The 15,246-nt window shown below is 35.6% G+C and overlaps 1 protein-coding gene across 2 annotated transcripts in view; it reads left to right on the forward strand.

The window, feature by feature from the left end:
* Positions 1-15,246, forward strand: part of SERPINI1 (serpin family I member 1) — a 74,273-nt gene that overhangs the window by 37,930 nt on the left and 21,097 nt on the right. For both annotated transcript variants that reach the window (XM_006200838.4, XM_072960448.1), the window contains exons 2-6: positions 2,797-3,064; positions 4,092-4,322; positions 5,917-6,111; positions 7,611-7,815; positions 14,127-14,224. In XM_006200838.4, coding sequence (XP_006200900.1) covers positions 2,815-3,064; positions 4,092-4,322; positions 5,917-6,111; positions 7,611-7,815; positions 14,127-14,224 — 979 coding nt within the window. In that variant the 5' untranslated portion in view covers positions 2,797-2,814. The remainder of the gene's footprint in view (positions 1-2,796; positions 3,065-4,091; positions 4,323-5,916; positions 6,112-7,610; positions 7,816-14,126; positions 14,225-15,246) is intronic.

The following is a 15,246-nucleotide window of genomic DNA, read 5'->3' on the forward strand; positions in this document are numbered from 1 at the left end:
TGTGGCAGTGCTGTGACTCCATCAAACACGGCTTCTTTCTGCTGGACCCTCTGCTGTAGACCAGGGGTTCCTAACCTGAGTCAGTAAATATCCTGGCCACTGAATGTACTGTTCTGTTCCATGCGCGTGCATTTTTGGAGATGATTTTCCCTTCTCCTGATTCTTAAAAGAATTCTCTTTTCTTAAAAATAGATCATGTACTGCTGCACAGTGATGTGAGTTCCTTGAAGATAAGAGCCTGTCCTTATGAATTCTGGTATCTTCCTGATACCTCTGTCGGTCTTGGCTGAGTGAATGGCTAATGGTGTTACATTCCATGGGCTGACAGGAATGATAAAGTGCTCCTTTTGGCTCAGTAGCCTCTTGCTTGACTTTGAAAGTATACAGACCTAGGAAACATACTTTCTAATGATAATGTCCTTTATTAGTCTAACTTATACCTTAAAGTGAGTGCTTCAAATAGACATGTTGTCTCATTTATTTCTTTCATAATTGTTCAGTGTGGGGATTGGTATCTTCATTCCGTGAGTGAGGAAGCTAAGACTGAGAGGATGCACGTGACTTGTCACAGGTCATACGTCATTTGTCAGCTATGATGATTATCTCATGGTACATACATGTGTAAATAAAAATGTCTACAAACACAATAGACTTGGCCTTACTTTCTGAAATGCTTATTGGTTGGCAATAGTTTAGTTTTTGTTTTGTATGAATGAAATCTCTTTATTAGCTTAAAATTTAGTACTTGTATAAAATGCAGTGCTTTCCCAATAGTTGTGTTATTGAATGACAGATACTACTAGCATATGGTGACTTTAATCTCTTGGTCCTGTACCAGGAAACATTAAATGAAGTAATGAGGCCCAGGGTTGGGTCTTTGCCGGGTAAAATGTAAGACGGCATATCAGATAGCAGTGTAGTGACACGTGTAAGAGCATGAGCTTTTGAGCCTGACTTGGATTTCAGAGTTCCCCTAAGCACTATTACATCCTGAGTATTCAGTACTGATTATGTTTCAAGTTCTCTTTCAACCTAGAAGAGCACGTGCTAAATTTCTTCCATCTGAAACTAGAGAGAGGAAAATCATCTCTTCCACTTCCTCTCTCCCTGGAGAGGACGAAGGAAGAGGGAGTGTCACAGCAGCCTCTCATCGATGGCGGAAGCCGGTGGACCAGCAAGGCAGCTGCGCTCTGGCCCCGGCTTCTGTCCCGATGCTGCGTGCATGGTGGGGTCTGTAGCAGAGACTCCATCCCCCACCAGCAGCCATTCTTGGCCTCCTCACAGCGTGGGTTGTGAGAGTTCATATTTACATGCAGGCTGGGCTTTACCTTCCTAAACAAGCAACAGTTATTTAAACCTTAATACTAAAGTAGGGGTGGGGGCAGGCAGAATGCGGGGGGACTTGGAACTTCTCAGACAAAAAACTAATACCTGAAACAGAATCTTAAAATGTGAAGAACTTGCAAAGTGACCAGGCAAAGTTCTCTGAAATTAGAATTAGAAATATTTCAGGGCTGGTTAGGATGTTCTGACTCAAAAGCCTGTTGGAAACACGCTGCTTTTAGGTTAAATGTGTTTGTACTCTGTTAACGGGGTGATGGGAACTGTTACTGCTTCGTGCTAATTCAAATGCAATTTTCCAAATGTGTTTGCTCAGTATCACTTTACCTGTTGTTTTAATGATGATTTTTTTTTTAAAAAAATATCAAGAACAAGGAAGCAACTTAATTGTTCGAAAAGGCAGTTTAGCTTTCAGTTGAAAAATGCCTACAGTGATAGATAAAGCGTGAGAATACAGTAGGCAATCCGGTCCCCAGCGTGTACCAGTTAGACTGTTTGTGGGGAGAGGGGCGTGTGGAACGCTAGTGTGCCAAGAGGCAGGACTATTATTCTGCAATAGTTGGGCACTGACACTGCTTTCTCTTCCCATGAGAAAACTGTTAGAGAACCAGATAAGCCTGACATTTAGAAACAGATATTTAAATAGAACCAGAGTTCATTGGTGTAAGCTGAGCTGGTAACGTAAGGCCGAGTATGGAAGGACAGGGTTGTAGGAGGGAGGCTCCTCCCTGCACAGAGATTGTCACCGAGGGCAGCAGCCTCCTAGGGAACCAATGTGTAAGGGAAAAACCACACAAGGACGTGCTGAATCTGCTTTTTCTCTGGGTTACCACTTCCTGTGGATTCTGCAGCCTCGGCTGAATAAACTGGGGCTCCTGGCAGGTGTGTGTCAGATCCCTCTCCACTAGTTGGTAACCCAGCTGCATGGTGCATTCACTTTGTAAATTGCAGTAAATGGGTAAAGCGGTATTTTCAAATGCTTAACTTCACTCATTGATCTTAAACCCTGTAAATATCTTTTGGTTTTCATTTTAGTTGTCCTGAACCTACATAGTTTAGTGTAAGCTGGAGTAAACTGTCTCAAAGTCGCGACCAAAATATATTTGGTGAGGCTATGAAAATTGATAAATTTGCCTCACCAAACATGACCTACAATTGCTTGCTGAAAAGGCACCTGTATATATTCAACCCCGTGAAGGTAGGACAAGAGGTTTCTTGTTCCTGGGAGTATCCTCAGAGCTTAGCAGTGTTACTTGCTCATTTGGCTATTAATAGACTTAATAGGACCTTCCAACAAGTCCTTTACTGGGGCCTTCGTTATAGAGACACTAACACTGTGTATGTTTAAAGACTTTTGGTTTGCTTTACAACTTTGCCAAGAAATTTTTTTTTTTTACCTTTCACTCCATTTTTTTGAAATAATTAGTAACTAATACATAAATTATCATTCTCCAGGCTTGAAACTATTCCAGTATGGCTTTCCTTGGACTCTTCTCTTTGCTGCTTCTACAAAGTTTGGCTTTAGGGACTAGTTTCACTGATGAAACCATTGCTGAGTTGTCGGTGAATATGTATAACCATCTTCGAGCTGCTGGAGAAGATGAAAATATTCTTTTCTCTCCATTGAGTGTCACCCTTGCGATGGGAATGATGGAACTTGGAGCCCAAGGGTCTACCCTGAAAGAAATCCGTCATTCAATGGGATATGACAGCCTGAAAAATGGTAGGTGTGCTTAGGTTTGATTTCGCAAGATGATTTGACTTTAACTTTCAACTCAGTTGTGTTGCCTTATGCCCGAGGCAGCAGTATATACCGAGGGTAAAAAAATGATCTCACTGTGATGGTATGAATAAAAGAAGCATTAGGAAACCCAAGAAAGGTGTGAATTTCTAGCTGCATCCCTGGCTGAGTTAATTTAAAGGAATAATATCTATTATCATTCTTTAAATAAACTTCACTGTGACAATCAAAAGCAGACATGGTTCTTGCTCTGAGAGAGTTTCCGGTTTTGAAGGAGAGGCATTAGTAATCAATTATCACATAAATAACGAGAAATTATAACTATGATGAGTGCTATAAAGAAAAAGAACATTATTCTCCAAGAATATCAAAAAAACTTACTTAAAATCAACTGTATCTTGCTATGTTTATGTAGCATCCAATAATTTTCTCTAATGAAACATTTTTGTATTGGAGCAAATTTCTGTTTTGTGATCACTTTGCCATGATGTGCAATTTCTATTTAATGTTTCTAATACACATGTGGATTAGCTCATTAAAAATTTGAGAGCGCAAACAATTTCTGTTTGATTTTTGAGTTATGAGGTTAAAAAAAGAAGTCTAATGAAAGCAAAACTTAAAGGACTCTTTTGATTTTTAAACTAGGTAATTAAACTTAATTCTTATTTCTGACAGTTATAAAATAAGACAAATTTAATTAAAGTAACATAAGGACTTTGAAAGGAAACAACCCAAATATCTCTACTCTGTAGATTCTACCAACATAATCAATTAAAATGAAAAATAATATCAGCTGATAATACTCAACTGCAGAAAATTAAATCGGACGTCTAGAAGCAGCACAAACATTGGAATCTCCTTCCCACGTCCACGTGGGGAATAAGCCAGTGCTTTCCCTCTGGGCCTCTCTTCTCTTCACCCGCCTCGCTGTGTCTCAGTGCTCCTCCACTCTCCTTCATCTTTCACCGTGTCTGTTCCACTACTAAACTTGTCCTTTGTCACTTTGCAGGGGAAGAATTTCCTTTCTTGAAGGATCTTTCTCACGTGGCGACTGCTGAGGACGGCCACTATGTAATGAAAATTGCCAATTCCCTCTTTGTGCAAAATGGATTTCATATCAATGATGAGTTTGTGCAAATGCTGAAAAAGTACTTTAATGCGGAAGTAAATCATGTGGACTTCAGTCAAAATGTAGCCGTGGCCAACCGTATCAATAAGTGGGTGGAGAATCACACAAATAGTATGTCATTTGTTTCTTTTCTTTCTCTAATGTCTTAGTTTTACCTCTGTTTTACTTCTGAAATTATTTGCCCCCTCATTCCTTTTACAGTTTGAATATCCGATTGCATTTTGGTGAGTATCTACTAATTGTTTTGCGTAGATTATAGTCTATTTTAGAAGCTTTGTTTGTGAATAAACGTTTGAGAAAGGAGTTAAATCTTTTGGCATGTGGCAAATATTGGCACTGATGGTATGAAATCTGTGCTCTCCAGTTGGTGTGTTTTATCGCTATAGTAATCTTAACTGCTGTATGGAATTTTGCTTGAGCTGACTGTTTAATAAGTTAGATCTTGTTAGAATGGGAGTTGATGGCCCTCAACAATATGATTAGGATAGAATAAGAGAGAGTTTAAAAATCAGAGTTTAAAGATGTTTGTCAACTTTTGAACTACAGGCTTGGTAATCAAAAGGTTTATACAGGATTCCTTTGAAAAAGAGCACCCATTTTAAGCCCAAATAAATGGAGAGAAACTGAAAAAAGATGGACTTGTCTTAAATTGTATTTCTAAATCATATTTTTAAAATGTATTTAAACTTTCCAAATGTTTCATATTTTACTATTTGAATTCTCCAATTTTACCAACAAAATAGTTGAAAGTAGAATCTAAAAAATGAGACCAAATTGCAAGTAGATTATTATGGCTGTTCATTAAATTATTTCATGTTGTCAAAACTCCCCAAATAAGTTAATCTAGTAAAGTTTATGTTGAAACAACAAAAGCCCCTGCTCCCATAGCTTTTGTCCTTTAATCCCCGAAACGCTAAGGCACCTCCTTAAGGACCTGAAGAAAGGCTATGACTAATAAAATGAGAGAATACAGAGCAGATGTTGGTCCTGTCTTGTCCACTACGAGATTCCAGTGTAAAATAAAAGAAACACAGTTGTTCTATCAAAGAATAAATTAAGAATAATAGTTCACCTGCATTAAATTGAATTATTAAAAGCTATCTGTTTCCAAACTCTTTTTTAAACAATTTCAACAACCAGCAAAGTCCCAATGTCTTTCAAAGTAGATTTGGAAAGGAATATTTCAAGTGATAGAAAATAAGGTATTATGAGTTAAACTAGCTATTTACCCATCGTTTTCCACTAGTCAAAAGCAGTTGTTATATTTAGGAGAAAGATATCTAATGTACATGGGGGGAAAGGTTTGAATTGGATGACATTTTCATCATGTATATTGTTTAAGAATTAACTTAGAAATGTTTATTGAGTCCTTATTCTGTGTTAAAGAGTTTTACATGCATCATTGCAACTAGAAAGCAGAGAAGCCTGAGATTCTGTTGTATGTGTTTCTGTAGTTTGTGCAAATGTCAAAATGCTAGTAGTGTTATTTTAGGTGGTGTGGGTGTTTTAGATGCTCTGAGTCTGTGTGAGTGTGTGTAACATTTTTCCTTTGAAAATAAGATACTTGTAATTTTTATTGTAAATTTAGTAAGAGTATAAAGTTTTTCTTAATCACGCCATCAGATAGTAGCTTGATTATCTTTTGGTTCCCTTTCACCTTCCGATTTAATATGAATTTTCATCCATTCATTTTTCTGCCAAATAGGTCTGTTGAAAGACTTGGTATCCCCAAGAGACTTCGATGCTGCCACTCACCTGGCCCTCATCAACGCTGTGTATTTCAAGGGGAGCTGGAAGTCGCAATTTAGACCTGAGAATACCAGGACTTTTTCCTTCACTAAAGATGATGAAAGTGAAGTCCAAATTCCAATGATGTATCAACAAGGAGAATTTTATTATGGTAAGACATTTTGGCTTTTATTTCTCTCTTCTTGCAGTATACCCACAAATTTCTAAGAAAGAACATGAAATACTCATTACTCAGATTTCGTGTCAGTCTTGTTTGGGCTACAATTCAGTTTTCTTGGCTCCATTTTCAAAGACCTCTTAATTAGATCCTCAGTGGATATTATATGTTTTGACAGTTTTCCAATATGTTTCTTTAACTTATAAAGTTGACCACACCCACAGAATGGCTTTATTCACATGAAAATATCTGACCTTGTGTAAGAACATTCTGATTTACTCCAGAAAAATCATTCGCTTTGGGGTGGTTTTCCGTGAACCTTGTGTTCCACCCAGCTCTTGACTTGGACGCCTCACCACTTTTTGAATTATAAGCATTCCTTTAAAACTTTGCTTTCAGACTTGTGTATGTATGGTCAAACATAATTATTCATTCATAGTTTCACTGAGAGTCTATAATTTGTGACGCAAGTCAGCATCCTTGGCATTATTTTCCAGGGTAGTTCATTGGACTTTTCAGGAGTTTATGTTGCTCATCCTTTCTGCACACCATACTGAACTGTAATAACTTATTGTCATAAGCAGAAATGTAATTAAAAACTAAGTAAATGTTAGAACTAGTATTTTAGTCTATTTAAAGAAAAATAGTAAAATTAAATGAATATAATCACAGTAAATCAAATTAACAGTCAAAATAAGAAAGGGAAATAAATACCCATTTATTTGACAACCAAAATGTTTCATGTGATGTCTAAAGGATTGAGATCAATTATATGAAAATATTCAGAACAAAAGCATTATATATTTTTTTTTGAAAATGGGGGAAATTTTTAAGTAGTAGCAGAACCATTTGTTTTAAAGACTTTTTTATAATGAAATCCTGGTCAATTTAGCTAAGTTCATAGAACACAAAGCCAATTGCCTAATTTACCTAATTACCTATTTTGGAGGTTTTAATCACCGCAAATATCTAGGCAACTATTGCAGAATGCAATAGATTTCATTTTGGCTGTGCTACCTTGGTGTCAAAATTTTTACCTGTTGTAATAATGGAAGACCAGGTGTTACGTGGTCAGGTTTTCTCTTCTTAGAAATCAGGTGGATATTGGTCAATGTGATTTACATCCAACTTGGATCCAGGGCTCTATTTTTCTAATCAGGACTTTTCATGGTTTCTAATGGTATCCTTTATGTATATGAAATATATATATATATATATATATTTCATTTGAAGTATCTCATTTAAAAATAAAAAGTAAATCTAGAAAGCATGCTATGACACATGTGAAATAATTCTGGGGATCCAAAAATAAAGTAAATTCTGTAGGGCTGAGGATTCACTTGAATTTCAGGGTCTACTTTAAAATAAACCCTCTTCTTAGATGCCTGAATTTCTTATATTCTATACACTATTTTGGAAGAAAGTTATAACAAATTTAAACTTTTTATTTAAGCTTTGTTCTGGGCTTTTTATCACCTTTCTTTTCTCTTTAGGGGAATTTAGTGATGGCTCCAATGAAGCTGGTGGTATCTACCAAGTCCTGGAAATACCCTATGAGGGAGATGAGATAAGTATGATGCTGGTATTGTCCAGACAGGAAGTTCCACTGGCCAGTCTGGAGCCATTGGTGAAAGCACAGCTGATTGAAGAATGGGCAAACTCTGTGAAGAAGCAAAAAGTGGAAGTGTACCTGCCCAGGTGAGAGGCTCCTGTGTGACTCCTTCTGATAGCAGGGAGCGAGGGGTATCGATGAAGGTTCTGATTCAGAGAAACTCTTGTCAGTGCTTTTGAATTTTGTCTTGTGTTACTCTCCTCCTTTTCCTTCTCCTTATTCCTCTTCTACTCCTTCTTTTTAAAAATCATTCTTTCATACTTACTCAGAGCTACCCAGAGACACAGGCTCACTAACCGATTCGTTCAGCGCTACTTACCAAGACCTAGTTGCAGATGTGAGTCAATCTTCTTAGCTTCATTTTAGAAGATTTTTCAAGATTGGCTCTGAATATCACTTGCGTTGACAGTCTTCTGAATGCCATTAATATTTAAAGTTGATAATAGCTGGAGAGAAAATCATCGTCAACTTTGATGGAAGAAGTGCAAGCAAGTCATTGGCTGGGGGCCAAGGTGCAACACTAAATCAGCAGGAAGAAGCCTCACATTCTCCCTGTGGCTGCAAATATAAAATCCAGGCAGGGTCTTGATGTTCTGGCTACTGCCACTCCCTCAACCCTATCTCTGGCCACCCGCCACATCAGACTTTCTGTAGCAGGTCCTATCCATGTGCCTGTAGTTGTGCTACAGACTTCATGCTCTTTTATGCCTCTGGATCTCTAGGCATGTTTTTGCAGTGGCCTGAAGTGCCTTCCTCACATATCTTTGCCAGGTATTGTTTACTTAGCTCTCAGGGTACAACTCCGGCACCACTTTTTCTTGGAAGCCTTCCATGAGCCACGTGATGGAGCAGGTGACCCTCACTTTGCCTCCCTTATGCATCTCCCTGTATGACAACACACTTATGCTACCACCCCACAGTAAGATGATCTTTTTCATAGGTCTTGTTTTCCTTCTGTGAGTTCTTCTAGGGTAAAGTCAATTCTCACACCCATCCTAGAGACACAGAAAGTGTTTGTGAAGTCAAACCTAACTGAAGATATTATTCTGTCCTTGATTACTTTCTGTCCTTCAATACCTCAAAACCTGACAGGGGAGCTAGACCAGGAAACACAAACAACAAATTTATAAACATATGTGTAAATTCTGGGCTAGACAACAAGACACACAGTCAACAGCCTATAAATATGTCTACGTGTGTATGTGTGGAAGTACAGCTCCAGTATTCATTCTGTATTAAGAAAATTGTACAAATATGATTAATTAGTATGAATATTGAAGGGTGATAAATAAGACATTAGTATTAATATGGAATTACTGAAAACTCATTAACTCATTCATATTTATTCTAATCTTAGGAACTGTCAGTGAAAAGTTATATCTTATATAAGTGTATATTTTACAAAATCTTAGCTGACGTTTGCTTATATTAATGAAGGAGAGCTCTTGGAACTGTAAACATTTTTGGCTAGAAATATATATACACATTATGTTTATGTTGTATATTCATCATGTATAACCACATATAATACATAGTCATTTTTGTTTAGCTTACATGTAAAACTTAGGGTACACATAACCCAGGTTTTTTTTTGGCTAAGATATTTAGCTTGCATAACTTTTCCATGACAATACATTTATTTAGAAAGATTTCACTCCAAATCTTCTCAAGCAGAAGTAGCCAATGAATATCAAATAAAACCAAGATTTTAAAAAATATATGATAATTGGTATTTACATATTTAATTTATGAATAATGTACCTTAACTCTAAAAGAATAATTTACTTTTAAATATTAATAATTAAGTTAAAATCACTAAATCAGATTTAAACTCTCATCTAGTGACCTTTTATCTTTAATTTTGTATGTTTTCCTTGCATTTTATAAGAAATTCCTTTTTATAATATGAGAAATTCAGTACCTAGTTAATACTTCCCTTATTAAATTCTATGAATTAACTGCAGCATCTCCAAATGCTTTAATCCTGTGAGGATGCAAAGTTATTTAGGAATATTTTAAAAGAATTCTAAATGAATGCTTAATAAGTATTGCATATTGTAATTCAACCATATTCACTAGAAAATGTGGCCTCTGGGTCCTGTCCACTGAGAAATTGAATGTGGCAGCAGAAGAAAATTAAATTTTCATTTTCTAAGAGATACTCTTCAATTATGAAATAGTTTGGCTGGCTTGCTCATATTAATGCCTGTTACTAAACCCGGCACAGTTAATTACCATGTGTCCATTTCTCCAGGAGATCCATGAATTCTCCCTCTGCATGGCTAATGCATAGAGTGGGAGGCTAAATAGCTAGATAAGATAAATTTGGTTTCTGTTTTTAAGAGATTGACTGTTTTCAAATACCAGTGTGTCAGTAATAAGCAATGGGAAACTGTCTACCTCTCCATTTCACAGCATTAGGACCCACTAAATGTTCAGTGAGGGTAATGATTTATGTGACTCAATGTTAGCAAAGGTAAAAATTTTCTAATAGTTGTGTTCCAGGTTTATTCAAGTGTCTGTCTTAACAGGTTTGTATAGTTTTAATCATACAGAGACATTACTCTGAAAATGCAAGTTTGCATTTCTGAATTTGACCACATTCTTGTCCTACTTGAAAGGCACTTTTATTTTCCATTATACTAGATTTTATACAAATTGCTTTAAAATGCTTTCCTTAGGAGGTATAGGGTATTTGGAGGTGGGGGAATGTGGGGAGGGGAAGTGGCAATAACTTTTGTATGATGTTTTTTCCCCTGAACAGTAAATTCTATAGGAATCATATGCTGAATGGAAATTGTATTTTTATCCAATTTTGTTAATGTTGTATATTCATCATATATAACCATATATAATGTATAGCCATATATTTCTTAGTTTACATATAAAAATTAGGGTAATCATAACCCAAATATTCTTCCAATTTACCCATGGTAGCAAAAATAGTTGGGCTAATATATTTTATATATATTATATATATATATATGAAATATATGTAAAATATCTAAAAGGCACTTTAGAATAATGCCTGCCAGAGAGTAAGCATCATATAATTATTATCTATTATTGCTATTATTGTATATTTTTAAGTCCCTATTTATCTGTTATCTATGGATAGCTTTATATATTCTTCTCTCTAAGTAGGATTTTTTAAAAACCCAGTTCTTATGAAATTATCCTCTTCATTGTCTATTCTTACTTTCCAGTCTTTAATGATATAGCTTAGGTGTAAAAAGATTTTTCTAAAATCAAAATCAAATCTCTTACTACTTGGAATGCAGGTGGACCTGGCTGTAGTATCTTTCCACTCTCACTTTTGTAGTCTCAGATTTTTCATTTGTGATCAGAGTGCTAGAAGTCAAAGGATAAGTGGTTCTCCATTTTGTAACCAGGAACCATCCTTTTATTTTGAAATGACTGTCTACTAAAAAAGCACTTCAGTTTCATGTTTGTAAAATATAACCAGTGCACAAGCCATCTGATTTTGTTTTTTAACATGAGAGATTTTATTAGGTTTTTCCACAAAGGGTTTGATTAACTGCTTATTCATTTTTAAGTCTCCTTATATGTAGTACATATTTGTTCTTTTCTAACACTTACTCCGCACATTTACTCATTCTCCAGGGCTTCTGCCCTCTGCCTTCTTCTTCAGTTCATTTAGGTGGGAAGTTACAAGTGCAAGATGACATCACATGCCTTTATAAAATCAGCCATGTCTTTGGGTTGTAAAAAAGCAGTGTTAAGGCTTTTTACTTTTAAATTCAGTGGGTGAAATGTAAAATCTTCCTGTAGTTTGTTTGTTTGTTTTTAGATAAGCCATTGTTGGGATTATAGTGATTAGTGGTGGAGTGCTTTGCAGTCAGAAAGATCTTAGTTCAGATCCTCATTTTACCACCTTCTCGCTGGGTAATTAGGGCAAGTTGCTTAGCTTTTGTGAACTTCAGTTTGTTCTTCTGTGGAATAGAGGTAACAATACCTATCTCCTAGGATTTTGTGAGATTATCATAGGGTTGATTAAATGAGATACTATACAGGAAAGGATTTGCATATTGCTAGGGACATACTAAACAGTATGTGGGAGATGAGAGTCATTATATGAATGTTAGTCTACATTAAGAAGAAAGGTAGTAAATGGATAATAGCTATTTTTAATAATTTGATAAGGAGCAAAGACAAGGAATGGATATGTGGAAATTGTTTACATCTTGTCAACAAACACTGTAATGGATACTTAGATTTTATTTCACTTCAACTTACGTATTTTGTGCTATGCCAGATACTACAAATATTGGAATGAAAGAGACACTAGATTTGACTAATTTACAGTTAAAGGAGCAGAGATTAGTACAGCTGTTTAATCAAATTACTTACTCCCCCACGACTAAAATGCAAATACCCAGCACCTTAATTTCATAGTAGTGGGAAACGTATGTGTAGCTGTAATACAACAAGTACTGTTAACAGTATCTGCCCTTTACTGCCTGCCTCCTCCATGCCAGCACCGTCCTAAGACTTTTAGAAGCCGTATTTAATCCCCTCAACAATACTGTGAAGTAGGCATTATTATTGCCATTTTCCACTTGCCAAGACCAAGGTTCAGAAATTAGGGAGCATCCCAAATTCAATTTGGCTAAATTACCATCCTCACCTGAACAGCCAGCCTCAGAAGTGTGGAACAAGCCAGGCTACTTTTCAGAAGTAGAAAGAATCCCCAACTGACACCTTCCTTCACTTCCCTGTTTTAGGTGAATCAGAGTACTAGTAATACGACCTGGACCCTTAGCCGAGCTCCGCCGCTGGTTAGCTGTATGACCTTGGTCAAGTTATTTCATCTCTCTGGCCCTCATGTCTTCTTCTGTTAACTGAGGATAATAATACCTACCTCAAAAAGCTGTGGTGATATTTAAATTAATCTGTTTTTATGCTGTTGGAGCAGTTCCTGGTATACAGCAAGTTCCATATAAATGATCAATAAACAAATAATAAAGCCCCCCGAAAACACCTTAAAGAATTCATTCAAGCCACTGAATGTATTCTCCAAGTATCCCATATTTACCTACTCATCCCCCTTTTCTGCTTTCACAGTCAATATCTGCTTTCTATAGTAAACAAAATAAACAGTGGTAAGTCCACGTTAAAGTGTAGGATATAGATAAAATTCAATACTTACTTTAATATGTTTGCCAAACATTTACCCATCTGTTAATTGCCTTTTTCCTTAATCGTGGGCCTGGTTAAACTGTTTTCCACTGATTATTCCTCTCAATGTCTGAGTCTTGTTTATAGCAATCATTCCCTTGTCATTCTTCTTAAATCATACATCAGAAATGGTGTTAATGTAACATTTAGTGACTACTACACTCTTAGCTCTTTGAAGGACACAGCCCACTGACTAAAAACTTACGTGTTGATTAAGAGGGAACATCTTTAAAAAAAGGAAATATTTTGTTCTAACCAGTTGTTTCTACTTTTTACTTAAAAAGTAATAAAAGCCTTTGCTTTTAAAAAATGCATTTATTTGTTAATACAGCCATGTTTGGTCCGTATCTTTCACTAGAAAGATGGGCAATACAATTTGTCAGTTTGGGAGAGATTTCATATTACGACCAATCTGGCTTCCTCCTTAATAATCTAATACTGTTCTAGTATGTAACTCTCTTTGATGTCCCCTCTTTTTACAAGCACAATCAAGTAAGACCAGTTTTAGCATAACTTACCCTCTATAAAACAGACTTTTAATATCAGCACATCTATGTCTTGGCTATTGTAAACAGTGTTGCTATGAACATTGGGGTATGTGTAATTTGAAAAGATACAAGACATGGAAGCAACCTAAATGTCCATTGACAGATGATTGGATAAATAAGTTGTGCTACACACACACACACACACACACACACACACACACAGTGGAATACTACTAAGCCATAAAAAGAAAGAATGTCATTTGCAGCAACATGGATGAAATAAACCAAAAAGAGAAAGAAAAATACCATTGATAACACCTATATGAGGAATCTAAAAAAATGACACAAATGAGCTTATTTACAAAACAGGAATAGACTTACAAAAGGTTGGAGGAATAAACGGAGAGTTCAGGATTTGTGGATACTAACTACTATATATAAAATAGATAAACAGCAAGGTCCTAGTGTATAGCACAGAGAACTATATTGAATACCTTGTAATAGCCTATAATGAAAAAGAATATGAAAATGAATATCTCTATATATGTATAAGTGAATCATTATGTTGTATATCAGAAATTAATGCAACATTGTAAACCAATTACACTTCAATTAAAAAAGAAAATAAAATCAATAAATCTAACATTGTATTCTTGTCCCAGGTAACAAGATGGTATAACTAAATATTTTTTTCCCTCTGTTTTCTCCAGATTCACAGTGGAACAGGAAGTTGACTTAAAAAATGCTTTGAAGGCTCTTGGAATAACTGAAATTTTCATCAAAAATGCGAATTTCACAGCCTTGTCTGGTAGGAAATAAAAACCCATTTTATTTTTTAATTTTATTTTTTTTTAAATTTTATTGAGTTATAGTCAGTTTACAATGTTGTGCTATAAAAACTCATTTTAAAAATGTTTTTCCATAAGAGCTTTTTGAAATGATGATGTTGAATCCTCTATTTTATTATGGAGTTCTGAGGTAAAATATAGTTATCAATAGCTGCCAGATAAATATAACAAATATATTTAACTTTTATAAGCAAAACTATAAATACAGTCATAACATTATGTTTATATTATTCTGGTCCACGTCTTGTCTTTGACAGTAGATTATATTCACTAAGACACCTGTCTTATACATCTTTGAATTGCCCATCACAACTGACACAATGCCTTGTGGCACAGATAATCAATAAATGTGTTGGTTGAATATCTCAATATGTCCAGTTATAATAAGTCATATAGGAAGGAAAGAAGAGAGGATAAATAAGTGCCTGCTGTGAGAACTAAATGCTTTTAAGAAGAACACCTGTGAGATGATGTAAATATTACCCTAAGTTTTCAATGAAAAGCAGTGGTTTTGAAGAAGTAGCTTCAAAATACACCTGGCGTATTAGGTGTTGAATAATTTACTTTAAATATCCCAAGGGGGAAGAATCCAGTTGAATTATCTGATTCAGGTGCCCTATTCTGGTCAAGATAAAAATCTTAACATATTAGTGACATTGAAGTACTTAGAAATGTAGAATCCTTTGGGTAATATTTTTAAGCAGCTAACCCCAAGACACTTATTAAAATAAGTTATCTGTGAGTGAAAGCCTTAGCTTAGATAATGATGATTTTCTGTCATTTCTGTGGAACATAGGAAATTAAACAATCTGTTTCTGATGAGATTAAGACAGATGTATATCAAGATAAAAGAAACTCAGTGTGTAAGGCCTTTTTATATGCAATTTATTGAACCCAGTTCTCCAGTGAGAAAGCTGGGGTGACAGATTCCTGAGCAGTTCATGTGGTCACAGGAGAGAAGTTAGCTTTCCTCTCTGGAAGC

The sequence above is a fragment of the Vicugna pacos genome, chromosome 1, assembly GCF_048564905.1.
Source record: "Vicugna pacos chromosome 1, VicPac4, whole genome shotgun sequence".
Taxonomy (NCBI): domain Eukaryota; kingdom Metazoa; phylum Chordata; class Mammalia; order Artiodactyla; family Camelidae; genus Vicugna; species Vicugna pacos.